Source organism: Pagrus major, chromosome 3 (assembly GCF_040436345.1).
Source record: "Pagrus major chromosome 3, Pma_NU_1.0".
In the NCBI taxonomy this organism is placed as follows: Eukaryota; Metazoa; Chordata; class Actinopteri; order Spariformes; family Sparidae; genus Pagrus; species Pagrus major.
The window spans coordinates 11,744,038-11,771,037 of NC_133217.1; the positions used below are offsets into that span (position 1 = coordinate 11,744,038).

The 27,000-nt window shown below is 41.2% G+C and overlaps 1 protein-coding gene across 1 annotated transcript; it reads right to left on the reverse strand.

Moving 5' to 3' along the window:
• Window positions 1–1,991: 1,991 nt before the first annotated feature.
• dnah3 (dynein axonemal heavy chain 3) lies at window positions 1,992–26,818 on the reverse strand. Its single transcript, XM_073463149.1, has 62 exons — window positions 26,801–26,818; window positions 26,333–26,434; window positions 26,003–26,222; window positions 25,836–25,858; window positions 25,543–25,695; window positions 25,262–25,454; window positions 24,699–24,894; window positions 24,293–24,418; window positions 23,176–23,371; window positions 22,852–23,031; window positions 22,615–22,745; window positions 22,417–22,522; window positions 22,128–22,306; window positions 21,632–21,816; window positions 21,343–21,466; window positions 20,547–20,700; window positions 20,234–20,378; window positions 19,863–20,074; window positions 19,625–19,716; window positions 19,071–19,185; window positions 18,760–18,876; window positions 17,056–17,235; window positions 16,821–16,957; window positions 16,494–16,695; window positions 16,205–16,297; window positions 15,804–15,914; window positions 15,554–15,668; window positions 15,262–15,460; window positions 15,018–15,126; window positions 14,790–14,903; window positions 13,986–14,162; window positions 13,754–13,845; window positions 13,420–13,639; window positions 13,191–13,325; window positions 12,966–13,077; window positions 12,581–12,822; window positions 12,251–12,351; window positions 12,058–12,163; window positions 11,823–11,952; window positions 11,506–11,739; window positions 11,301–11,404; window positions 10,922–11,216; window positions 10,631–10,810; window positions 10,406–10,529; window positions 10,168–10,324; window positions 9,931–10,074; window positions 8,979–9,645; window positions 8,734–8,899; window positions 8,387–8,603; window positions 8,118–8,300; window positions 7,785–7,983; window positions 7,137–7,650; window positions 5,411–7,038; window positions 5,110–5,335; window positions 4,771–5,015; window positions 4,502–4,618; window positions 3,989–4,146; window positions 3,517–3,684; window positions 3,251–3,393; window positions 2,800–3,004; window positions 2,432–2,569; window positions 1,992–2,345 (listed from the first exon to the last, which is right to left on the reverse strand). Exons 1-62 carry the CDS (start codon window positions 26,816–26,818, stop codon window positions 1,992–1,994), a joined length of 12,108 nt encoding a protein of 4,035 aa, XP_073319250.1.
• Window positions 26,819–27,000: the final 182 nt, after the last annotated feature.

Sequence of the window (27,000 nt, forward strand, 5' to 3'; positions counted from 1 at the left end):
GGTGATTTGTGGCATCCCGTGTTTTAGTGTGTGGAAACAGCTTTTGTGCTGTACTGAGTCTCAGCGTTTCATAATTAAGCCATCTATCTGCTTGTCGGGACAGAAAATCGTCATCACACACCGAGCCGGATCTCAATCACTGGTGGTGAGGCAGGCTTTTGGCATCGTGCCACCCTGGAGTATGGAAGGGTGGTCTGTTATCACACTCTCACAAACCATTATTGCTCTCACTGATGATAATTTGACACAATTACCAAAAGCAAACGACTCAGAATTCAAGATGTTTTGGCAACCCCTATTAATTATATGTTGAAACAATGACATTGTTTTTAGTGTTGGTGTCAAAATTGAGACCGCATTTCCCATAATCCAAAAGGGTAAAGACTACTGTGACTGTCATTTGCTAGTTAGCAATGCAGCTAGCAGTCTTATTAGCCAACTTGAGTCTGCCCGTACTGGGAGCCCTGGGCAGACTGAGCTATACTGTCGAACTATATCGCCTCTTGAAGTACAAATAGGTTTTAAGATACAGGGCAGTGCTGGCTAGACAGTTAGCATGCTAACTCTAATATCTCTGCAACACAATACACAGACATCTTTGACATAATGTGAAAAGGTTTTAGTTAATTTTGAATGTTTTAAGCTAAAATTGCACCTTTAAGTGTGTTTACATGTCTTAAGAAGCACTTCTACATGTGTAAAAAATGTAGTAAAAAAAGCCTTTTGTTGTTCCAGGGGAAACTGCATCTAATCTGGTAAAAGGCCTCCAGTGATGCCGCTCATTAGCTAAGATGCATTGTGGGTAATGTATGCATGGAATATAAAAGGTATTACCTCTGGTTCTGCTGTAATGATTATAATCATTTGTTTTCCAACTGTCCAACGAGTCCAACAGTGTTATAGGAATTAATGCTAGACCAGTGGACTGCTTTTCAAAATATGGCGCCCACGTTACCCACAATGCAATTTAGCCACTGAGTATGTAATTTATCAGATTACATACTGCTTCCTCTGGAGCCACAAAAGGCTTTATATTACTTTTTTCACATATTCACTAGAACTCCACAAGACCTGTAAACACACTCTAATGTGTTGAACTGGTCTAGTTACCCTTTAATGACTACACAAGCAAACATATATTAATGTCACACATTGCAAAAATTGTAGAGACTGGAGCTAAGTAAACAGTACATACATTGGCATTGTGGGTACCAGTTAAGACCTCTTTGCAACACTGGTTTGCCTCTGCTGCCATCTAGTGTTTGCCACCAGAACACACTGGTGGGTGGAGCTGTGAGTTGAGAACTACTAGAACAAGTCAAATGTACACCGGACAGATGTTGTGATACAGACATCAACATTCTCATGGACATCAAAAATGGGTCGGTGCTTTTAGGATCAGATTTTACATATTGACATCATCCAGTTGTTTTGACATTATGTTGACTTTATTATCAGGTAATGCATGTTTGTAATAACGCGCTACCATTCAGAGACACAAACAAAGAACAATATATAAAATAGATTTGTAAGGTGCATCATAGTGCAAATAGACATCATTACCATCTTTTTTAATTATGCAGTGCCACGGTCCAATAAAATATATGAATAAATATGTGACACTGTAAATATTAAGTTGTTTTTGAACTCATATCACAATATCTCCAAAGACATTCTCCACATTAACACAATAAATCTTGAATTTATTGTGTAGCTCACAGTGAGTATTTAATATTATGAACTTGGGGGGGTTTGTCTTATCTGGACTCTAATGTCAATAAATGTAAAAGCAAATTTATAATATCAAAAATAGTTTTGTCTGGTTGGTTGTTAAATCTAAAAAAATCTGTTCCCAATGAATCGGGCTAGATATTCTTGTTATTCTGTGTGACGTCCACATGTGTCAGTTTATACCGCTGTTACTTTGGCATACAATCACATAGGCTGTTTTTGGCATAGACTCTTTTATTGTTAAAAAATTGAATCAGTTCTTAGTCATCCAGCTGACAGAGGCATGCCACCCCGCGGTTCACCCAGTGTTTCTGTGGCTTGTCAGAGGGCAGCTCGATGGACAGGACGTAGTTGGTTGAGTGTCCGGTGGTGGACAGGGTCCCTCTGCGAGCGCTGGTTTTGTAGACAGGACAAACGTAGATATCTTCATGTTGAAACTTGGCCATTTCTCCTGGTTTGAGCTTGATGATGGGCAAGGAGTCAAAGAGGATCTTGGGGAGGGACTCTCCAATCACCATGTTCTCTCTGTCCCAGCGAGCCCCCTCCATGAAAAGACCCTTAATGTAGGCCCCTTCCTCTGGCTTCTCCTCCATATGAGTCTCCTCTTTGGTGACCTAGAATGTAACCCAGAGCGTGAAAATCCAACCACTTTTATGATTAGGAATGACCAAAAACACAGAGAAAATGTAGCAATCCATGCCTCAAATTCAAAGCCAATGTAGTCAATGGGGATGGTGTGCTTCCTGGCAAAATTCTGAGCCACTCCAGTAAGAAATGACTGGGTGAAGTAGAAGCCAGAGACCCAGAAGACTGTAGGCGGGCCGTTATCTATCCAATCCTGTCAAGACAGACATCCAAGCATACATATAGGTCAGTATTAGTACTACCTGAATGTTATAGATTGTTTAATTTTATCAATTCATTATGCAAATTCAAACAACTTCCCTAACTTGAGAAAAACTGTACACTGGACTGGAAAACTTTGTCTGTGTTCACCTTGACAGTCATATTACAAATATGTGTCCTTCACTCGAGGTCTGTGTGACCCATAACAATCATAAATCTTACTTGTAGGAACTGCAGTCTGGCTAAGAGATCAGTCACGTAGCTCCCCATTGGCTTGAGAGAGGGGTATGACTTGGCTGCCCACATAGCGGGCACCTTGCCCACCATCATGCTGCTGAAGACGTTTTCAAGTTCAGCAGACATAACAATCTGTCCCTTCAAGGCTTTGCGGATGTTAACCAGGCTGAGGCGCACCACATGAGTGAGTCTGTTAAGAGGGGAGACAAATATGATCGAGTACAGGTTTTCCTCAGTGTGTCCTGTTCAAACTGATCAATAGTCTTTTCAAATACGGATATTTAATTCCACAGCAGCACAAGTTCAGAATCAGAATCAGAATCAGAATCCTTTTATTGTCATTGCATAAGTGTACAACGAAATTCTAGCAGCATCCGAGTATTTCACACAAACATAAAATAAAGTAAAAAGTACAAGGTAAGTAAGTTGTTATTACCTGTTAAAGCGGATGAGTTCCTGCCTCAAAACAGTATTCATAGACTCCTCATACATAACTGGGTATTTATCTATCACCAGTTGTATGTCAAAGTCTGCTGGGAGCCTAGACAGGATGTCTTCTGCAAGCTCATCTACTACTTCCTAAAACAAAAACAAACATCAACACAAAGTGTGAATATTTGTTTGCATGTAGTGTTTCTTCTGGGAAATAAGCATGAGCCAACAGGTTATAATGCAATGCTAATATAATATAATAATGCAAACCTGAGGAGACTTAGCCCCGCCTCCTGTCTGCCTGGGCAGAGTCAGCAGTACTCCATCCAGGAGCTGATTGGTCTCTTGATTATCCTTAGTGATGTCAGCATTGCTATGAAGTCCGAAAACACAAGGATCGGCACAAATTGGAAGAGTGCGAATGTAGTTAACGTACGTCTGGAATAAAGAAAATTATTTGTGAAAATTAATTTCTTTATCAGACAGGGTGATTAAAGAATTATTTGTCTTACGTAACAATAATCTTCAACACAGTGCCCTCGTGGCCAAACATTAACTAGATTTCATTTCAGACAAATATTACACTCAGTGATTAAAACCATTAATCCAGCTGCTGTTTACTTAAAATGCAAGCCTGCATGTACTTTGGCCATAATCATGTAATAAGACATCTGATTAATGTGACATGACTAATAATCATGCTACAGCATTAGTTAGGAATTGATCAGAGCTCTGATGGTACCTGATGGGGACCATGAGCTGGGACATAATACAGATCTCCCTCGCACACGTGGTAGCACTCCTGCTCTATCAGCTCCCAGCTGTAGAAGATGGACAGAAGCGACAGCAGCAGACGCCTGTCTTTGTCATCTGTCACCCTGCCGCCATAGTTGCACTCGCCTAAAAAGGAAAGAGATTATTAAAACCAAAATCAAATTGGAAATCAAAAAAACATTGTTGTGATGTTAATTGAGAAGTTTGAATCATGTTACTATATACTATATTCAGTATGTATCACTATATGTACACACCACTGCTGTACCACCAGACTACACAGCAGCGTCTTACATGGGCTGTAAGACTTCTCAACTGATCCTCAGCACTCCGCTATAAAAAAAATGTTTCCTTGCGTACTATAAAGGGATTACAACTTGCATTGCGCAATGGTGACGTTCCCGCTCAGCACATCACCTTGCTGCCAGTTTAACTGGTATTAATGAATTCCCTGCTGAATTAACAAGTATGAAATTTTCACCTGTAAGGTATGTGAGGGCCTCCAGTGGAACCTCCTCATACTCATCCAGGAACATCTGGATCTGCCTCATACTGATCCTCAGGTCAGACTCATTAAATTCATACGGAATATTCCAACCTGAGAGAAATGGACAAACAACATTTAATGACAAAATAATAGTACAATAAACATAAACAATTTGAAAAAAATGTTTTGAAATATCAAAATGAAAAATCACATTAAAATCATCCAATGTAAATGAAAGACATTATACAGTTTATATTTCTCACCCAGAGGTCCAAAGTTCCTCCTTTCCTGTACTAGAGCATGGAAGAAGGTGAGACCAAACAGGAGCTTCTGCCAGATGACCTGTTTCTTGGAGCTGCCAAAAAAGGCAGGGTCAGAGATGGGGTGACTCAGGTAGGAGCGCAACAGGTTGGCTCTAATTCCTTTAGGAGGCTCATTGGTCATCTTCAGCCCGTTCTGCAGGATACTGACAGGGAACTTGTCGGATGGATAACTAGTTAACCACAACCTTGGTAGAGGAATAAAAGATACTTAACTTTTATCATCTTCTGTACGCTAGAACATGTTTCAGTTAAACTCAGAATCTGTGTAGAATCAGTTACCTAAAACTGGGATGTGTGTTCTCTGGGGTAATGGTTTCCTCACAGATCCTCTCCAGAGCTGGCATCCAGCTGGTGGCCAGGTGGCAGTTCTGTAGTACCACCCAAGTTCCTGCTTTGATGGCTTTGTCAATCATCTGTGCTGCTATGGGTCCTTGTCCTTGTCCAAGAGAAATGGTTTGGGTCCCACTGCCTCCCATTTCTACGTCATCAGCAAACTTCAGCAGACCTGAAGAAACAATATAATTCTCAATGAAAAACTTCTAATCACATGTTAAAATGTAGAAAATATTTGATTAATCACCTGCAGTTGGATCAGATCCTGGTGACAACACAAAGATGAGAGGAGAACAGCAGTTGGAGTCTTTGTAACTCAATGCCAGGTCAAATGTGGGTGGTTCAATGTAAACCTGTCCCATGTTATCCACAATGAAATTCTGCACTGCTGGAACCAGTTTATCTGGCCTGAAGCATCTGATCACTACCATTCTGTCCATCCCCACCAACTCACTCCACTGGTCAGGGAACTGGTCCTTATGTGGCTTTCCTGAATCATAGAGCTTCTTCCATTCGGAGATGTTGTCTTGGACATGTTTGAAGAAGCCATCCAGGTTTGGAAGTTTCGACGCCCTGACGATTTCAGACCAGGATTTGTCAGATAGCCACTCCGGAGCAGGGTTGGGGAACGGGTTATCCAATGCGATGCCACCTGTTAAAAGGAAGCGCCAGACTTGGTCGTCGACCTGGCCCTTACCCTGCATGATGCCTATAGTGAGCAGCAGGGAGAAGAGCAGCTTATCCTTCTCAAAAAGCGAGCGGCACACGTTATTGTAGATGCTGAGGGTAAAGTGCTCCACGATGTTGTTGATCCTTTCCGCCACATCGTCACTCTTCACACTCTGGGCAATGGAATATAGGTAGAGGTTGATGAACCAGGTCAGGGAGTACTGGTACATAGGCTCGATATTGGCCAATTCTGAAATACAGAAAAATAAAATGGAGGAGTGCTCAGCCACAGGACGGTAGCCCATGCGAGTGTCATCAATCTCTTTCTCTGTGACACTGGCAATTTTTTGCTTCTCTGAGATCTCCTCAGAGAGGATTTTGGAGGATGACAAGATCTTAATGGCAGTCTCATCCTCCAGGATGTTCCCCTCAGAAGAGGAAAGCACTTGTAAGATCTTATCTTCAATTTCCTTCAGCTGCTTGTTGTTGGCAGCGCTCTCCAGAATGAGCTGGTTCTTCTTCTCCTCCAGCTCAGGTCTCTCTTTGGCTGCTACAATCCCTAAAAGCTGGTCCTGAAGGCCTTGTGGCGTGATCATGAAGTTCAGCAGACAGACTTTGACGGCCACCTCTGGGAGGTAGTGAGGGTTCCTCAGTCCGGTGGTCATGTAGAACAAAAAGTCTTTGGAATATTCCACGATATTCTCTCCTATTTTCATGTACTCGACACCCTGCTGTTTGAAGGTCTGCTTCAGCAAGACAGGTTCCAGAACCGGATCAAGTTCCTCTCCAACGTTCTCTAAAAGAACCGGGGTTCCAAACTGAATGCAGTTCTCCAAGACTCTCACATAGTTTCCATCTGACAGTTTGATAACAGCAAGTTTATTGGCCTTCTCCATGTTCTTGATCCACTTGTTAGCTTGACCTTGAGGGTCAATCATCAGGGGCCACCGACGGGAGTTAAACACAATGATACCGTTGTCTGTGGAGAAGGAGTCCACTGGTAGTCCAGCGATCTGCCACGCCCTGATGGCCACCTGGTTACCCAGACTGTTACTGAGGGTAAAGTCCGTAGAACAGGGGATTTTCTTCTCCTGGCACAGGATATGCCACTGCTCCTGGCACTCTATACGGTAGTCTACTGTAAATGCCCCAAGGTAAGATACAATTCCTGAAGAGAGGAGTATATCACCTGTCAGGTTGGTGTATCTGCAATGGGAAATATAACAACAATCTGATTAATATTAAACTTCAGACACACCACACCAAACATCATGACAATTAATGATGAGAACATTTCGATATACCTAATCCCAAGTTGCCTTGCAGCCTCCGTCCACCTGTCCTTCTCCCCACCCAGTCCTCCTATCAGCTTCTCTGCCCTGATCAGCTTCTGAGAACACAATTCAATGTTTTCCTCCAACTCTTTCTTCTTCTTAATCATGGTATCCAATTCATCATTCAGGCTCTGCAGTCTGTCCTCGACTTCTTTCAGCTCAGCTCTTTTCACGGACAACGTTTCCATCTGTACAGCCAGTTCGTCCTCAGCAAGTTTCAGTCTCGCCTTCTTGGGCGCTACCACTTTGGCTACACGCTCATAAATTTCCATTGCTCGCACCCATTTGCAAAGACCCTCGCAAGCTGAGGAGACATTTTTAATGACAGAGGGCTGGAAGTCAGGGTTGTCGACAAACTTGTCCCTGATTTTCTTGATGTACGGGGCAGGGATGTTGTCTTTGTCGTAGGCTTTGAGGCTGTCCAAAAACTTCAGGTCTCCGAGGAGCTTCTTTGAGGGGCCCCAGAAGTCCTCAATCATCTTCCCTGCAAAATAATTACATAAAATAGTCATTCTGTTGTCATATTCTATATTTAATCAATTTTTAAAAAAATATTTTAAACTTTCGTCAGTGAGAATAATGCTATATGAAATGACATTTTCAAAGCTATGACCTTACCGGTGCCACCAGGATCAGGTTTCCTCTCAGGTTTGATGCCCTTCATGATGCAGATGGACTCCATGACTAGTTTGACTAGAACTGGTGGATTCTGCATAGACTTAACTACTGTGATGTCTGAAGGGTTTAAGGTGTTCAGGGCTGAGAGGGCAGCCTCCAATGCAGGCATTGCTTCTGCCAAGTCTCCCTCACACTCATCCTGAAAGACACAAAAATCTGTGTCTCATGCATCTTGGAAACAATTAGTTGATTTATGTATATTTAGAGAAAAAAGATGAACGCTACTGTACAAAAATTATGGACTTTTTTACGGCTCCTGTAATACATGTATACCTTAATGGCTTGGGCTGCAGCTGCTGCTTCATTAGCCACCTTCTCATCAGCAGACACAAGTTCTTTCTTAGCATCCACCTCCACTGTTTCCCCCTCTATCTTCACCATCATCTTATCTGTTTCAGCTGAGGTCTGGATGAGCTCTGGCTGTAAGGCTGTCAGCTCCTCCTGCATCACTGACACCTGTGGACATAGAATCAAGTTGGCTGATGATGTGCCAAACAAAAACAGTAACATTCAAGCTAATACTGCTCGACAGGGTGCATCACCTGAGATGCAGCAAACTCCAGTTTCTGGAGACCAATGATATAGCGGTTCCTTGCAGTATCCACTTCATTCCGCTTGACAGTGAGCAGATTCTTGAAGGTGAGGATGAGTTCCAGGTAGGAGGTGGGCGTGACATAGTTGTGTCTCCTCAGCTGGGAGAGGTATGTTTCAGACATCTCTCTGACATTTGTCTGGAAAGTCTTGCACATCTCCACCACCCTGAGATCATGGGAAAAAAAGAAGAAAAAAAAAATCGGTATACTACTCAGTCTTAGATTCAAATTTTGTCAATGCAACTGTTACTAAGCTGGAATGAGTACGACTTTTTACACCCATCTTATGTCCTTACTCCAGTCTGATGTCGCTGTCCATTTCCACATCCTCCAGGAACTTGTGGGCCACCATCTCCAGAGCATCATTTGGCCATGCATGGAACCAGTCAATGGTGCAGCAGTTGATAAGGGAAGGGAACATTCTAAGACGGTTCCTAAATGCATCACCGATAGGACTCATGGCTGTTGAGTACAATAATTCCCAGTTACACAAATACTTACTAAATCTTCAGTTAACAAAAGGACATATAAAGGTGCCTACCCAGCACAATGTGAAGGTTGGCCTTCACACGATCAATGAAGAAGTTGTACATTGAGAGCGGAGTGGCATCAATCTTTTTGCCCTCCATCCGGGCAATTCCCTGCCCCTTCTCTATGATGTCTGCACGTTCATCCGCAGCAAAGATGTTGGGCACATCACCAGTGTTCAGCAGCATGTTGACGTCTTCTAACATGGCCTCATCCTTAATCTGGCTGTCATTGAACAGGAACACCAGGCTCTTTCCCTCGATGCCTGCTTTAAGCATTATCTTCTTCAGGTCATCGCGCCAATCTGACATGCTGTAGCTCTTGGTCAACTCAATCTGGAACAGGACGTAATCATTGATGAAGGTGCCCAGCTTTGTGGTGCTCTGACGCCCTGAACCACCAATGCCGACAAGTAGAAGGTGGCCGTTGTCTTGTTTCAGCACACGGCAGATGCGGGAAATGTGTTCGATGGCAAACTTGAACATTACAAGGGACATGGGGGCCTTGCTGCAGCTGTTGTGCTCATCCAGGTAGAACTCCATCACCTCTTGTAAGGCCAACAAGTCTGTGATTTCATCGTAGGCCTTGACATCAGAATCAGGCTTGGAATAGTCACCGAAGAACAAGCTACGGATGCTTTCATCTGCTATCTTGCCATCTGGGCTGAGATGGCTCAGGAGCTAGAAAACAATAGGAGAGATTTAGGATTAGGGATGCAAATTTAAAGCAATTTTTTGCTTAAGAACACTGTTTTAACCACTGACATGATCTTGTTGTTTAATACAAAATCAGAGTTAAAAAAGAACAGATAAAGTAAAACACCAAGTTAATAACAAATTTGATTTTACTTTCCCATTAGCACATGAATGCAGATGTAATTTTGGACGACAAAATGTACCTTGTAACAAAACTTTTTTTTTAACTCATTGATTGAGTGTGTACGTGTGCACTAAACAAATATGAACCTTTTCCACACTCTGCTTAAAGAAGCCTGAGGTTCTCTCTTTGACGATGCCAAAGAATGTCTCTTTGTCTTCGTTGTCGATGAGTCGGTCATAGAAAACTCGGTAGACCTCGTGGATCCACAGGCGGATCAGTTTGTCTCCGTCCTGACGTATATAGCCAACATACAGTATATGAGGGAGAGATAGAGCAATTCAGAACAATTCGATTAAACATTTCATTATTGTTTTCACACATACCTGCATGTGTGTATGTGGAGCCAGGAGCACGCCTCGTATCACTCTGGCAAAATCTCGCAGGTTGAAGATGTAGTGAGACTTTGATGGGGTTGGAAGGAAGCTGTCCATGGCATCCTTATAGACTGCCATGGTGGCCTGAACCATGATCTTGCCTAGCCTTGGACACAAGACAAAATACAGCGTGTCTCTCTGACAAAGAAAAATTCTACTTCTCTCTGATACATATTTGATGAGTTACCTGTAGAAAGGTGCATCAAAGCCTTTGCTGAAGTGCCAATCAGTGATGGAGCTGAATATCTTGGTCAGTGTTTCATCATCAAAGGCATCAATTGTGATGATATTCAAGTGGCGGGTGAAGCGGCCTAGCATTTAAAACATTTTGTGATGATCAGTTACAGTAAACCACAATACTGCTGCTTTCTTTCAAAATATTACTAATAAAAATAAATTATTACTTCAATACCTGTAATGTCATTCTTCCCACCACCAGGAGGCCCCATTGCAGACAGAAAAAGCACATCCACTATGTCCAGTCTGGAGGTGTCCTTCTTGTCATACCAGTGACGATGGTCAATCCACTGCCTCAACAGCTCGATTGGGGGCTGTGCGCCATAGATTTCTTTGGCTGGCATGTTCAGATCATCTATGTAGAAAAGATGACTGTCAAACACTTCTCAATATGTGACACCCTCACTCCATAATCCACTTTTAACCCTCCAGTATGAGATCACGCCATATATGCATCGTTCTTTACCAACATAGATGACACACTTCTTCCCAACAGGAGGTCCAAACATGCCCTTTCTTCTCCGGTCCAGCTTGGCCATGATGATGTCTTGTGTCTGATTTGCTGAGGTTCGGGCTGAGAAGTTGATACAGTTTGGTGTATACTGCTCTTTAGGCAGCTTAACTAGGAAGCTTTTGTTGATTACAGATTTGCCGGTGCCAGTGGGCCCGACAAACAGCATGGGTATTTCATGTGCCAGGTAGGTACGCAGGAAGAAAAGCTGGCGTGCTGTCTCCATCGTTGGGATGATCAGATCTGACACCTGGTGAGGATAAGCAGAGTCTTAGCGATAAATGGACAGTGGCATGTTAAGCTGCAGTAACCTCTGTGACATAAACATACTCACATTGGCCCCAGCTGGAATAGCGTTTTCTTCATTTGTGATTGAATCAGTCCAAACATTCCACTGTCCTTGTCCATCCTTATGGAAGTAGAAGTCATAGACAGTGCCTGTAAAACAATAAGTAAACACTATGTTTTATTAATCCAAAAAGGCAGATTTTTAATTGGTATAACAGCTATGTATTTAACTATTTTTTAAATTTTGTGACCTCTCTCTGGGAAGATGTTATTCTTTTTGAGTTTGACACTCTTAGGCCGAGGATGCTCATCGTCCATGCCCATGATGAGATTGCGGTAGAAGACATCAAACTTCTTACGGCTGTCCCCAGTGATGGTCCCACCCAGAGTCCATACAACCGCGAATAGGAACAGACCCTGCAGCCACATCGTTGTCTGCTGGCTTGACATCTGTGGACCATTGGCTCCTGATGCAGAAATTTCATCTGGGTGTGGACAGGAATGTTAGCACATACACACACACACAGAATTATGCATGAATAATCGATTAAAGGTGATTCTTACGAACCCATCAGGCAGGTGTACAACTTCATTAGGCTGTAGGCCAAGTGAATGGAAGATGTTTGAACAACAAAGCGACACTCTCTGTCTATAAAGTCCAGACAGGGCTGAACTAGCCAATCAAACAGGTCCACTATCTGTGGGACAAAACATCCAGAAGCGCATATAAGTCACATCATACCTACTGACATCTTGAAGGACATATGGGTTAGCTAATCAAGACATGCATTCTGTAATCTCACCAGTTCTCTGTGTTCTGTGCTCAGACTCTCAGGCAGTGTGTTCATGTAAGAATCTCTAAGAGGAGACCAGCCCAGCTGCTGAGGTTCCATGTAGATCATTCCACACCTTCAGACAGATGGTTACATTTAATACAGTAACTTTGTTTTTCAACACACCACAGTTGCCGTTCCAGCTTCTGTCTGTGTTGCTTACCTACTGACGGTAGCCGGAGAGGCTTGCTCCAGGTCAGCAGGTTCAAAGATCAGACTCATCTTGGAACTCATCTGGATGATCTCACCACTCATCAGACAAAGCTAGCACAGAATAGAGTGAACAACTCGTTTAAAGAATGTAAATCAAAGGTAAATCCTTTATAAAAACTATAAATGTACACACAAATGTAACTGAATCTGGTCAGCACTGATTGAGATTGGTTGTGGATCAATGAAGGGAAAGCCTGACCAACTAATTTAGTAATTAACTGCTATCAGCATGTAACATCTAGCAAAAAAAACAAAACTAAGGCATCGAAATGTCCAGTACCTTCTTGTTGTCGTCTAGCACAGTATTCATGTTCTCAATCCAGACAGCATCAATGGGCCCATCAAAGATGATCCACTGTCGATCTTCTGAGGTGGAGATAGCCTGATCCCTGTAGGAGGTGGCCAGCACGCCATCGGACCACTCGTGGCTGACCGGATCGAAGCAGCCATACAACTGACCCATGGTGATGGCCTTAGGGTTGATGATGCAGTAATTCACTGCAAACTCCTCCATCAGCTTGGCTGAAAAAGAGGAGGGAGAAAGAATAAACCCTTATGATGTTATTGCAAAAAAGAGAAACAAATAGCTTGTTAGGGGCCAAATTATGATAAAATAAAAAAAACAGGGTGGCAGCCACAAGATGAAAGTTAACTGAAATAGATACCTTTATAAAGGTCTCCAAGAGCAGCAGCAAGAACTTTATATGCAGAAGTCTTTCCTCCTAGAGGATCTCCAACTATCATGAAACCATGGCGTACCAACATCATCTCGTACACCTGTGCATAATCACAAATCAAATTCTTAGTACATATATGTGGTTGAAGTTAACAACTAACCAAACAACTTTCATGAGTCATAGGTATTAGAAACCAATACTCCTCTTTGGTACCTGGATAATCTTGCCAATGAACCATGGGACAGGCTGGAGGTTGAATTTAGCAATGTTGTCATTAAGAGCCTCGAGGAGGAGATCATAGTCTGGTTTTGGAAGGACCACACCAGGGAATAAATCAGAGATGATACCCTGTGGACAGCAGCAGGAGAATTGAGTGAAATAATCACTAAACCAACTGATTCATTCATAGAAATGCAACTGGATTTGTTAATAAATGTGTCACCTGAAACAGTGGCACATCCTGTGCCAGAAACTTGGCCATGTTGACGTCCATCAGCGCCCTCAGCAACAGCACGCTCTCATTCTCCTCCGGATACTTCAGCTTCAGATTCCCTGCTGCAGTCAGCACAGACTTCACAGCTCGCATGCCGTAGTCATAGTGGTGCTGGGACGACAGCTGCTCGGAGCACAAACGGTACGTGGCCACAATTTTCTGGGCCAGACTGTCAGTAAAATTATAAATGTATGAGGCTTGGTGACTGAACCAACTGGGAGTCTAGCCCAGAAAAAAATATGCTAACTAAAAATATTTTGTCCAGGACACCATTCACATATACCTGCGAGATTCAATGAAGCCCATGGAATATAAAGAGATTTCTCCAATGAGACCATAGTCTGGCACCATCATGGCCACAGTACGGAAAAGAGCCTATGACCGGACAAGATTGACACGTACACATCCAGTTCTGGTTTAGTATTCTCTCACTTCACATTTTTCCTGTTTTTTCTTCATTGTCAGATTCTGCTGAATCATGTTTCAGACTACACAACAGTGCTACAGGGATGTACCTTTAGGTTGTCAGGCAGCTCGGCTCTGCCAGCATAACCAGGGTTCATGGTGATGAACACAGAGCAGGTCGGGTTGAGGGACAGCTCTGTCCCCTCAAACAGGAAGGTCTTCAGATCCTTGGCAATGGCCTGTTGTATACAGAGGACCTGCTGAGCCACCACAGAGAGCACCTCCACCTATGACACACACACACACACACACACACACACACACACACACACACACACACACACTTAATGAGTAACTAAGTGACCACATTTGTAAATGAATATGCAAGATATAAAATGATGGATACTCTAACATGTAAAAAGGTGCCTTTACCTGGCTCTATAAAAAAACAGTGCAATGCAGACAAGAATAGAGCTACATTCTGCCATTTCATTTTTGTTTTTTAGAGAGCTGTAGCAGCAGTGCTTTGTGTGAGCTGCAATCTGTCATTTACACTCTTTGTTAAGGTAGTTTTAAGTGTATTAAAATAATCCAATCAACTTGGCATAAAAGCAAAAGAAGTGTCTCTACATCCTGCTGAGCTGTAAACGAGCTAAATTTGGCAAGGTGTCTGAGTAGGAAGAAAACAGATTTTGTTAAGGTTTTGCAAACGTAATTACAAATGTTTAATTATTCTTAACCTCAGAAGCCAAACTGACTTCTTATTATTACCATTTTTCAATATAACAACAATAACAACGACATTGAAAAAAAATAAAACAATACTTAATCTTACATTAATCAAATATTTAGGCTACTATTCAGTTTATTGAGTCTCATTCGATTGAACAGATTTGACCAATAATTGTGCTCACCTCAATACGATTGAACTCATCAAAGCAGGCCCATGCTCCAGACTGAGCCAGTCCCTTGAAAAACTTACTCATGGCCTTGTAGTCCAGACCATCGGAGCAGTTGAACACCACACACTAGAAACACATAAAAGCTTAACTATATAATAATAATGATATAATAATATCAGCATTAAGACAAAAACACATAAAATGCAGATCAGTATGTTACTGTAAAACATTTTGTTGTACCTGTTTAGCCAAAGCTTTTGCCAGATCTTTTGTGGTCTCAGTCTTGCCAGTACCAGCAGGACCCTCCGGAGCTCCCCCCAAGTACAACTTTAAAGCCCCCATTAGAGTTCTGGTGTCGCACAAAGTCATTTGACCAAACCATACAAGAGAAGAGAGCTTAACATCTTGGACATTTGTGTTACTGTTAGAATATGGCTACACTAAGGCCAGTCATGGATAAAGGATCAGATATACTGTAAGTTACCTGTAACAGCGGTCAGTAAGTGGTGTGATTACAAGACGGGGGGAATTGCCCAGATATTCATAGCCATATTTCAAGCAGGTGGTGATCATGCGCAGCATCACATCACCATCCTCCCAGAAGTAACGCAGCTGAGAAATCCATGCAAAGTCATTCAGGGAGGAGATGCGGTCCTCTGCCAATTTTGCCACAACATCTCGAGCTAGGAGAGAAAAAAGCATGAGAATTTTCTGCAAGCTAGATTTAATTAAGTGTATTTTATCTTTTTAAAGTAACGTATATAAAGTTATATTACCATGAACATCGATAACAGTAAGAGCACCAAGGGTCATTCTTGCCCCTCCTGGCAGCTTCCCACGCACCAGCTCCACAATATCAGCAATCTGGGTGTTGCACTTCTCCACATAAGCCTGTGGGCGGAATGAAAAATCATATGGTTAAATACGGTTGGTGATGGAGTGGATAATTATGTCGTTTTTGAGCTCAGAAGTTGTCATTCCATGAGCAAGTTAGCAGTGGATGTACTGGTGGATTTAAAGACTGACAGAGAGAGAGTTGGTCTGGATGGCTTCAGATACTTCAGTGGTCCAAAAGATGGAGGAGGCACAAATGATGACTTGGCCAGGCCACTGCAACACCCACTTCTTTCTGGGCACCTACCAAAAAAAAGTAGTATTACACAGTAGAGAGTTTTGCACACTTCTTATAGCTATTTCTTCATCTGATCCAGAGTAAATGGTAATATTTGCAATTTACATCTCTTTGATCACCTTTTTTTACCGAACGTTGTAATAGTGTAATAGTTTCACAATAATTTTAAAAAAAATCATACCATTCATAAAATGAAACTATCCCAGTCTCCAGTATAGCTACAACTTGCTTACATCTACTTTCAGTCAACCTCAGTTAATCACAGATTAAAAAATTAAGCTACGACTCTAAATACCTCAGTATACTGAATCACTCCTTGATGGATGACATGTTGAACACTCCTAAGCATCAGTTGCTCCACCTGCAGCAGCCACTTCTCCACCATACCCTAAAAATCAAACAGTCACAGTCTGCCACATACTGCATGTCCACCATGTTTTGTCCAGCAAAGTAACATTTTTTGACAAAACAGAAATAAAAGAATATGAAATATATATGACACATCTATGCATACCAATTGAATGTGAAAAAAATATATTAAACAAATACTGACACTATGTTTAAAAACGCTGACTGTTTTTTACCTTGGCTTGGGCTGGATACAGCTTTTCTGTGAAGGGCACAGTCTCCCGCTCAGAGCTGATCATGCCAGTGATCGCCATGTCCTCGGTGAACTCCAGTTTGGCGATGCCCTCGAAGCACTTCTTCAGGTGGGGCTGCACACACAGCGGGTCTTTGGTCTGTGACAGGATCTCCAGCAGCTCGTCGTTGGACAGGAAGAAGAACCTGGGAATGTGATGAAGAGGAAATAACCACTTGACAAGACCATCAGGAAGACTGATGATACAAGTGCTCACTGTGTCATTCTTTATCAATAATGTACTATAAGGGCTAGTGCTATCGGTCAAAACCTGGGGAAGTAGAGTCTCTTCTTCTCCAGGTAGGTATTGAGACCTTTCTGGATGTCATCTAGAAACCCATTGGACTCCTGTAGCCGTTCCAGCATGTTGGGCTGGCCTGTAGCTACCAGCACATGTGAATCTTTAACCTGGACCAGTGAATTCACACAGCAGCCAAAGTGAAGCAAAGTACATGAGACTCATTTTATGCAGACTAAAACAAGAGTTTGTGTCAAGAGGGTCTTACCGCCTCTCCGATGATGTCCTTCCAGTAGCTGTCCACAATGGCAAACTTACGTCCCTCCTCAGGCATCTGGGCAATGATGTCCTCAGAGCTGAAGATGGGTTCAAGGTAGAGCCAAGTGGCTTGACACTTCAACATGGAGTCTATGATGTCCTGCATACTTAGCAGCTTGTCCTCCCATTGCTAGGTAGGAAAGTAACGTGAGAATAACACAATTATGGCAACAACAAGCTATAGCTGTAGCATTTTACAAGTATAGTTTATAACAATCCCACAAAAGCCACATCATACTCAATAAATAAATGATTACAAAGAAGAACCCACAAAAAGGAAAACAAGATAGCAGGGTAAATATGATACACAAGCAGTGTGGCAGTGTAAACAAAATATTTTGAGAGCAAGCCTATAAACATATATGTGGATTCATAAGATTACTATGTATTGGCTATCAGCCTGCATTCCTCAAACAGGTTGTTTCAAGCCTTTTTATGGTAATTTCATGACTTCAAACAAAGTCAGTTTCACTGTTTTATAAAATGGTGCTACTGAGGTTGTGTTGATACAGAACAGACAAGTAACAAAATTTGTTACTTGTTCTGGCATGAAATTGAGCTTGAATTTCTACCTGCTCAGACCACCTCTCATTGCAGACAGAAGTTATTTTTGTGTCTTTAGTTGGCAGAGGTGCAAACTTACTTTACGTATGTTTAATTTAGGCTCTTTGACTTTAAGACACATTTTTAGTTGTAAAATCATAACAAAAAAGATGTTTTCATTGAAGCATAGCAGCCATTTTTCCAATAAACAAATACACATGAGAAAGAAAAACAGATAAACAAAAAGCACTCTGCCACCACCCACTAACAGCCCTGGTATGGTAGAAAAATTTCTCCCATGTTTACAATTGAAAAATACATTAAGTATGGTATGAGGACCCAATATATGTTAACAAAGTATATATTACAACATTAAGTAGACAATAAGAGCAAAGGAGAACAAGTTTCCATAGTCATTTACAAGACAAGGGGGTCGAATGATAGTAGTAAGGCCTTAAAAGAGCCACACACACTTTTTCATATGCTTCCGGTTTCCTTTTCACACTATACGAGATCTTTTCAGGTGTGCTATAGGATATATACTGATTTAACCCTTGCCTCTGTAAAGGAGGATGTTCAGATTTCCAAATTCCTAGGACACACTTTTTACCAGCTTTGCCAGCAAGTAATATGAAGTAATTTTCTTTTAATATGGTTCAAATTTAAGACCTTGTATGTCTCCCAAGACCCATACCCCAGGGTGAGAATAAATTTCCTTTTTTATTAAATATAAAGTCATAAAATTATAAACGTCATAATATTATATTGTGTTAGATTGTTGATTGTGGCAATAATTTATCTGTAGCTGCTTGTAGGAATATGCAATAAAGGTCCTGTATCCATCCTTCAGCAGCAGGAGTGATGTGTGATTCATCTTTAATTTAAAAGCTTTTAACTTTTAGAAAAAGAGATATCATACAGCATGATTAGTCAGCACCTTTGTTCTATTCTTTAAGTAAAGAATGAAATAAGACATCATGTTATCTTCTTTAAGCCAAGTTCACTATGGCAACATCTACTATTCATACCAACTGACCAACAAAGGAAAGGCTTTGTTATCCCTTTCACATGCTCAAGGGGACCAAAAGTGATGTGTGTTGCCGTGTCTTACCTTACAGTCAGCCTCTATTGGCTTGATGAAAGGTGAACTTCGCATGGTCTGTGTCTTTATAATGTGGTCATCAAGAAGCACTTGGATGTCATCCACTGCTGACACAATATTGGTACCCTGTGATAGAACATTCAGTCTATTTAATGCATGTTGATGTCAATGCTGTGTATAAAAAAATCATGGGCAGCAACATAACCAACATTTACACTCAGGATATAAATCTTTGGAAGAAGTTACACTGACTATGTCTGAGCATTTTAGCTTGTGGTGAGTCTATGTAATGTATGTGATTGTGAATGTGTTCATCATACTGTATCTCTGTATTGAGTGAAACAGAACCGCAGCTCAGTCCATTCATTTTTCATCTTCTCCATGGATTTTTCCAGAGAGTACTCTTTACTGGCTGATGCTCCAATCTCTTCCAACCTAGGGTACAGCAAGAAAAAAAGGTTCCATTGTCTTGTGATCATAGTGGGTTTTTCCATAACTGAGAAAACGTATTAGAGCTGTACCGAATGTCTTTTTTTTTTTTAATTTGCTGCTAGACCACCCCCTTAATACAGGTGTATGCCCTTAGTGAATGGCAAGCAGGAGAGCAAACAGTTTTTTGAGTGCAGTGAAAATGTAAACAAATATGGATCAAAGGAAACTTTTATTAGATTAAAAAAAAAATAATTTTGGACTACTTCTACCTTTAAGTCAAATGTCAACGTTATGAATGGAGCTTTGAACTATTCTGTTCAGCCCTAAAATGTATGATTAACATAAAATCGGGGTGACTTTCTTACAAGTCATGGTTTTCCTTTAAAACACTGCACACTCATTTTGCTCTCTACGTGTATTCCAACATGATGTAATGTCTTACTTATCAGAGAACTTGGACAGCCCCAGGTCCAACATGTTCAGCAGTGAACTGTTCTCATCTGGTTTGACATCGAAGTCCACGATGCTGCTGATCTGCAGACACATAAATTATTCACATCAGCTTCATGGATCACAAGAGACGCAGGACACTTGGTCCTTACAAAGTGAATCTGACACTGGATTTCTATCAGTGTCAGCTGATCTAACGAAGCAAAGAAAAAATTATGAATTCAGCCGACCATCTCCCAGTGGCGGTCTTTGATGCCGGGGTTACAGATGGTGGTCAGGATGGGTAGGTGCGGCTTGAACTGGTCTATCTTGCTTTTGAAGCTTTTGGCCATACGACAAGGCCCGGGAAGATTAGAGAAAGACTTGGTCAGCTTATGCATGGTCCTCCACATGATGTCCAGCTCATCAGAGATTTTCTCAGCATCCAGGTGTTGGAAAGGACCTAAGAGTTAAAAGATCAAGGAAGTGCACCAATGTGAAAACAACTGTTTAGTGTTCCATTGGTTGTATTTGTGCTATTTAGAGCTTTTTGAACACAGTCATGAAGTAGCTGCGAGAAAATACAAACAATGGGCGTGGTTTCCCAATTTGAGTCACCTACCATTCATCCACTCTTCCGACATGCTCTGAAAGTTTAGTGCTGTGGTCCAGAGCTGTTCATACGGCTGTTTGTCAGCTATCAGCGTTTGGAGCATTGGGAACTGGCTCTGTTCCTTCTCCAGCAAAGTCTGCTCTTTGTTGATGTCCTGGAGGAATGACAGCAGTACAAACATCTTCAGGCTACCATCTGAAACATGACTTTTAGGATCAAGTAAGATTTATGTTTTGCTTGGGTAATCAAAATATAAACGCATGCATATTTGCAGTATCCAAAATAGCATTTCAGTCTCACGCTGTTGAAGTGCAGTGCCTACCTCTAGTTCAAGTAGAGCAGCCTCTAGGTTTGCCGTGATTTGACTGAGATTTCCCACATTGTTCTTCATCTGCTCCATGTTCATCCCTTCCTTCTTTTTAAAGGCCTCTATCTCCTTGTCCATATCCTGCAGCCTCTGCTCAAAGTCTGATATCCTGTCAAACAGTCAAATGGAGATATAGTAGTTGGAGACACTTTTTTTGTTTGTCAGATAGAGCTGCAAAAATTCAGTTAATCGATTAGTTGTCAACTGCTAAATTAATCACAAAGAATTTTGTTAATTGACTAATCAGTTAAGTCATTTTTTAAGAAAAAAGGTCAAAATTATCTGATTCCAGCTGGTTTCTTTACTCCTCTATGACAGTAAACTAAATATCTTTTGGACAGATGGACATTTTTCATCATTTTCTGACATGTTATAGACCTATCAACAATGAAAAAATCGATGAAGCCCTAGTGTCAAAGAATACTGACTGTGGCACGATTTCCTGTTACAGTTGTAGGAAGATGGTGGAATTCTTAAAAAACAGTTGTTTCTATATATCTTATTATTTTCTCCATACAAGGATGTGAGAAAATACACGGTAGAAAACATGGACGTTGTGTGTTTTAGGTGGGATGTGTCGAAATCTAAATTTAAATTTACTGCACTTTTCCATCTTTGAGCCAAAAGGTCTCATGTAGTCTGAGTGGTGTCTAAAGACGCTGAGGGACAGACAAGTGGCAAACACCTCATTCTGCTGTGGTGGTTGCAACTTGTGCAGACCTGGGGGTGTGATAAGCGTTCATTCAGTTACCTTGTTTGGACATAGTCCTCAGCTTCTTCTCTCGTGGTGACCAGGCGAGCCTTGCTGTGTTCAAGCTCAGTCAGGATCTGACTGGGCCACTGAAAAACACGGGAGTTCAGCCTCAAGTCGTCAGCTAAAGGGATAAAGACAGACAGAGAAAAAAAGACAATTTTATAATTGCTTTATTCCAAAAATGATACACTGATAGGCTGAAGGTTTAGCTACAAAATATGTATTCTATGATGGTACTTGTGTGTTTGTGACCGTTTTTGTAAATACCACAAGAGGTTTCACATACAGGGCAAAATGGCGTAGTCCAGGAGGAAGCTGAGGCGGTATGCTGCCTCATCAATCTCATCTGTCAGCTTGTGAATGGTCACATCACTGGTCTTTTTAATGAACTGGTTGAGAGTCACCAACTGCTCTGTGGTTTCTGGGGTACCTCTGATGGTCTCAGTAATCTCCTCGTACTTTTGACAGATCCTGGGAAAGTACAATAACTTTTGATTGACATTCTTTCTCTTCAAATTTAAAGTGACAGTTCACCCCAAAATACAAAAATACATGTTTTTCTGAGTGTTTATCTATCATTATCTTATCATAGTGGGATGTAAAGAGTAATATTGTCCTCTTCAGCAGAGCTGTATTGTTAGCTAGCAATGATAGTTTTAAGTGATTATGTAACTGATTTCCTGTTGACACTGAATAAAGAAATAAATCAAATGATCAATCTATCAGATACTTTCTGCTGTTGAAGTTACAAAGGTTTAAGAATGCAGAGAGTTTCCTCTCACCCTTTGTTAAGCTCTCGGTTCTCCTCCACTTGGAACGTAATGATCTTGTCTCTCAGTCTCTCAGCACGGTCACACAGGTCATCATTCAGCTTGCCAGCATACAGGCAAAACATGGACAGAGGCACAGTGACGTGCAATGAGGCGATCTCTTTCCACAAGTGATTGAGGCTGTCGATTTTCTGAGGATTGAATGAGGGAGAGATGACTTTGGTGAAGCAAGTACACAACCAATGCCAGCGTGAAAACATAAAAAGTTCAGAGTAGAGTTCAGATGGAATGATTTAATAACCTTTCTGAATCCTTCTAACGCGTGCTTCTCTTTGAGGAAAGCTGATATCTCTTGTTTTGCTGCATGGTCCAGTAGATTGCTGTATTTTTGATATACATTCAAATACCTGAGGAATAACATGTAGTATTAGCAGTTCTTTTACACGTGCTGGAACATCAGAATAATTTAACACATATATTTGGTTAATGTTTGCATTACTTTTTAGGTCCCAAGGTGTTTTTGTGGAAAATATCCTCAGCTTTGTTGATTAGGTTTGTGACCAGCGATTCATCAGGGCTGACGGTGCGGAGGTAAAGGTTCTTGATATTAGGAAATAGGTTACATTCCACCTGGCCAAGGAATATCAGTCACAGATTATACTTGTTTGTTGTATAAAAACATAAATTAGATGGCAATAAGATCATTTAAGCTTGGAGTGCTCAGGAAATACTGTACCCTTGGGAGCTTCTCAGCACTCTTGATAATTTCCATGAAGGATCTTTGTATGAGCTCCCAACATTCCTCAAAGCTGGGAATAAAGTTAATGTGAGGCTCATTCACTTGTAGTTTCACCAGCAGCACCTGAGACTGGACATACTTCATCTCATCAAACACCTCGCCAAAGTCACTGCCGCCCTGAAGAACACAGAAAAAAGGAAAAGAAAAGAAAAGAAAGACAAAAAAAATCATAAGTCTGAAAAATCTGAGTACATTTACACACAAGTCCAAACACTAATTTTAACGTGTTAAAAAATGGAACAAGTAAAGTTTTGTCCAAACCTCGTGTATGGTGAAGAAGTATAGCAGATCCTGTAACGAGTCTATGACCAAGCTTCTGAGCTGCAGTGACATGAGAGTAGCCACGCTACTGAAGAACTCCTTGACAGCCACCGGGGCCTCCTCCTCACTCTTGGGGATGAGGGGCAACCACAGGTCCTCATAGGTGTCAAAAAGTGATGCACACTGAGGCAGCCACCTGAAAGAAGATGGTCAAGATGAGATCATTACGGTATTTTTTTGTGTTTAATATCGAAGCATAAGAATTGAAAAGGTTGTATTAACAAAAATATACCCATTAATAGTCACAGCACAAAAATTTATTATTTCTTATTTTTCACTTGTGCAGAGGGTCAATCATTATCATTTCATTTTTTTTTTATTGAAGATTTTCTGAATCATGGTGGTTGCAGGAGGACTTCATTTATTGTGAAAGGCAATTTTGTGCAAAAGTGTCATTTTACAGTATTAATGTATTTTTGAAAACTTAAATTTGCAAATCCAATCCAAATGTGTGCCTGCACTCAACTTCTTATCTTAATTCTTCGTTTTGCTGTAATTAGAATCCCTTTCCAAGAGCATGTGAGGTAACAGAATACCTGATGCCGACTGCACTAGTTACTACAGGTATTACATCCCTATTTACTCCCTGGTTCTTACTGACACAACCCTACAGAGACACATAATGTCCTCTGGATTGAGTATGGCTGTCATGGGAAACCTAGACACTGCAGAATAATTGTATCCAAGTGAGCGCAAATTATTAACATGAAAATAAACAAACAGCAGCTCATTTCTACAAATTACAGGGGCTCATGTTTCAGTCATCCTACATGGCTGCTACATGGTCAAACAGGCTATACAACAGGCACGCAAACAAAGGATGCAATGGAATCCTAAAGTGAGGCAGTGTGTAAAGTCATCCCCTGAAAGGCAGCCTGACATGGGTGATGAAGTGGACAAGGTGGAAACATGAGACTGCCCCTACAACAGAATTAGCTCTCTGGGTAGTGTGCATACTATAGAAGCCAATGAGAAGACACACTACAGTGATTAAGTCTGGACATCACGTTATGTTCTCACTGACAGACTGGCTGTTTAGAGAACTGGCGATACTCACTTTTGGACTAGTTCATCTCTGGTGGTTTGGCACTGTCTCTGGACAAACTCTTCAAACTCAGATGGCAGGAGGGGGAGGCTGGTGGAGAAAAGGTCCTCCAGTCGAACAAACCTCAAGGATGAGAAGCTGAAACAAAATTGTATTTTTTATTTATTTTAATACACTTTTACCAACAAACATTTAGATACACATAATTCCAAAGCTCTTCCAAAGCAGGAAGCTAAAATCTTATAGACCCCTCCTTAAAACTCATGAAAGATAAACAGGATTACACTGAATAAAAAAAAATTAGGGATAGAAAGAGCACTACAAAACAAAGAAAGAAAGAGGAGTTAAATAAATAAATGAATAAATAAATGTAATCTATACCTGATTGAAATCACAGTGTAGCACATTTTTTAATTACCCGTTTAGCCAGACATCCTGCAGTAGGACCATAATGTGACTGACAGTAAATAGATGTTGGCTTTGCCATGTGTGGGCCTCCTTGTAACTAGTTGCCCAGGGCACTGGTGCACGGATCACCCTCCTGGGAAAGGGCTTGGGCACACTGGATATGGACAGTCGCTGAAGTTCAGACGGGTCCATCAGAATGTAGTCCACTGAATAGGAACAACATAGACAACAAAACAGATGAAACAGATTGACATACTGTCATTTTCAAAGCTAGGGGGCTGTTTAATTACGGAGGAAAAAAATCTGTTAACTGAGACACCAACTAGGGTGATCAGCGTTTCAAACTCACATGGTAATATATTTTAAAGAATCACAGTTTCTTCTGTTTAATGATGCAACAAAATGTGCTAGCAGACATATAGGGATGGCAGGAGATAAAAAGAAAAGTTTAAGTGGAGTTCTGTGGGGGGTTTTACAATCAGACTGTTCATATAATCAATGTTAAAGTGCTCAGGATGTCGAAATAAAGCAATAATGCCTTTAAAGTATAACTGACACTTTAATGTTGCATACCTATGCTCTTCTTGATGCTGAAGTAATAATCTCCTTTGACCTCCTCTTCCATGTTTGCCCTTATTATCTGGAGGTGTTTACTAGTATCCTCCGTGTCAGGAGGCAGCAGGCACATGATGTTCATCATCTGCTGTTGAGGCAGGGGGGCCAGCATAGAGGTGGGGACACCCATGGTGATGTAGTACATATGCCTCTGTGTGAGTGAAATTAATATCAACAATGTGTCAGAAAAAAGGAGACCCGAAGATGATAGGTTCATTACTGAATTCATCTATACTTGCTTCCAGGTCTTTCTCATTAGGTTCTCTCTGCTTGGTCCTCATCTTCTCCTCTTGGCTGTACATGATGTCCAGCTGCTCATTAGGGCTCAAAGGCCGGCTGCTGGGAGTGCGGATGTTTCTCGATCCAGGCTTTGGCCGAGGTGAGAGTAAAGCCTGAGGAGATGTATCCCTGTGAAAGCATTAACAAATGGCATCAAATGCTTCGAGAAAAAAAGAACATCATGAAAGATAAGCTATTATTCAAATGTGTCGCTTTAAGGGTGTAATTACCTTCTACTTGCTTTAATTGCTACTTTCCTTCCAGGAGGAATAGCTGCTAAAAGCATCATTAAGATCAAAAATCCAATTCTGAAATGTTTCCAGAGCAGCCTTAAGTGTTCTCAAAGTAAAGAATATTGCAATTTCAGATTAATTTGAACTTCCCTTAGTCACACAGACCAGGGTTTGATATAAGAGCAACATGAAAGGATACGAAGCCTTGCTGGTTTTGCCAACGATTGCCGGAGAGTGCGTTGTCTGTGCTTGAGTTTATTAATTTTAAGGTCCTGGGCCCGGGGACTGTAGTGGTTTCCAATAGATTCACTGGGAGTACGGTGAAGAAGTTGCTCTTTAAAGGGAACTGCTAGAGTCCAAGACTTGGCCTGGAGGATGGGTGGGTAGTGACTGTGCCTCAAGACGATCTGAGATCAAATAACAGATCAAGTGTTAAGACGGTGCATGGTAGCACAAAGGTTGGTGGGTTTAAATTGGCAAATATCTGAGCAAAACTGGCTTCAAATGATACACTTACTTGATACAGCTCTGAGGGTTCTGCATTACAAGTTGTGGGTAAAGGTGGGGGAACAGAATATCCTCTGTTCTGACTCATATTGTAGATGGAGTCATCCTCCATCTGTAGTTCAGACAAAAAAAGGTGGACACTTTCATTTATTCTTACTGACACATTACATCAAATATCCCTTACGATCTCTTGTTCTTTTTATCCGCGTCACACTGATTCAAAAGCTGTACAGGATTAAACCAAATAAACAGCCTTTTTATTTCAGTACTTTAAACACAGGCCTTTAATTGTTCCTGCAATGTTGATTTAAGTGCATACCATTTGCATACAATATATATTGGTAATATAATGATAAAAGCACGATAACAAGCACTCTTTCCTAAGTATTTAGTTAGTATAAATGAGGGTGATTTCACCATGAATTGTGCCAAACAGATCAAGTCAACAGTTAACTTAACCTAGCTAACGTTACGTTACCTGCTTCAACCGTTCCATCTCTGTCAGCTTTTCCTGCCACTAAAAGGAAGAAACAAAACACATAATATGAATGTATGAATGAAAAAAGACGCACACGTACACTTTTTATCAGCACAACCTGTCAGTTAAAGGCTAAAACAAACAAGTTGTGCCTTTCACTATCACTTACCTTCTACCGGTCGCTCTGTAGGACTCCATTC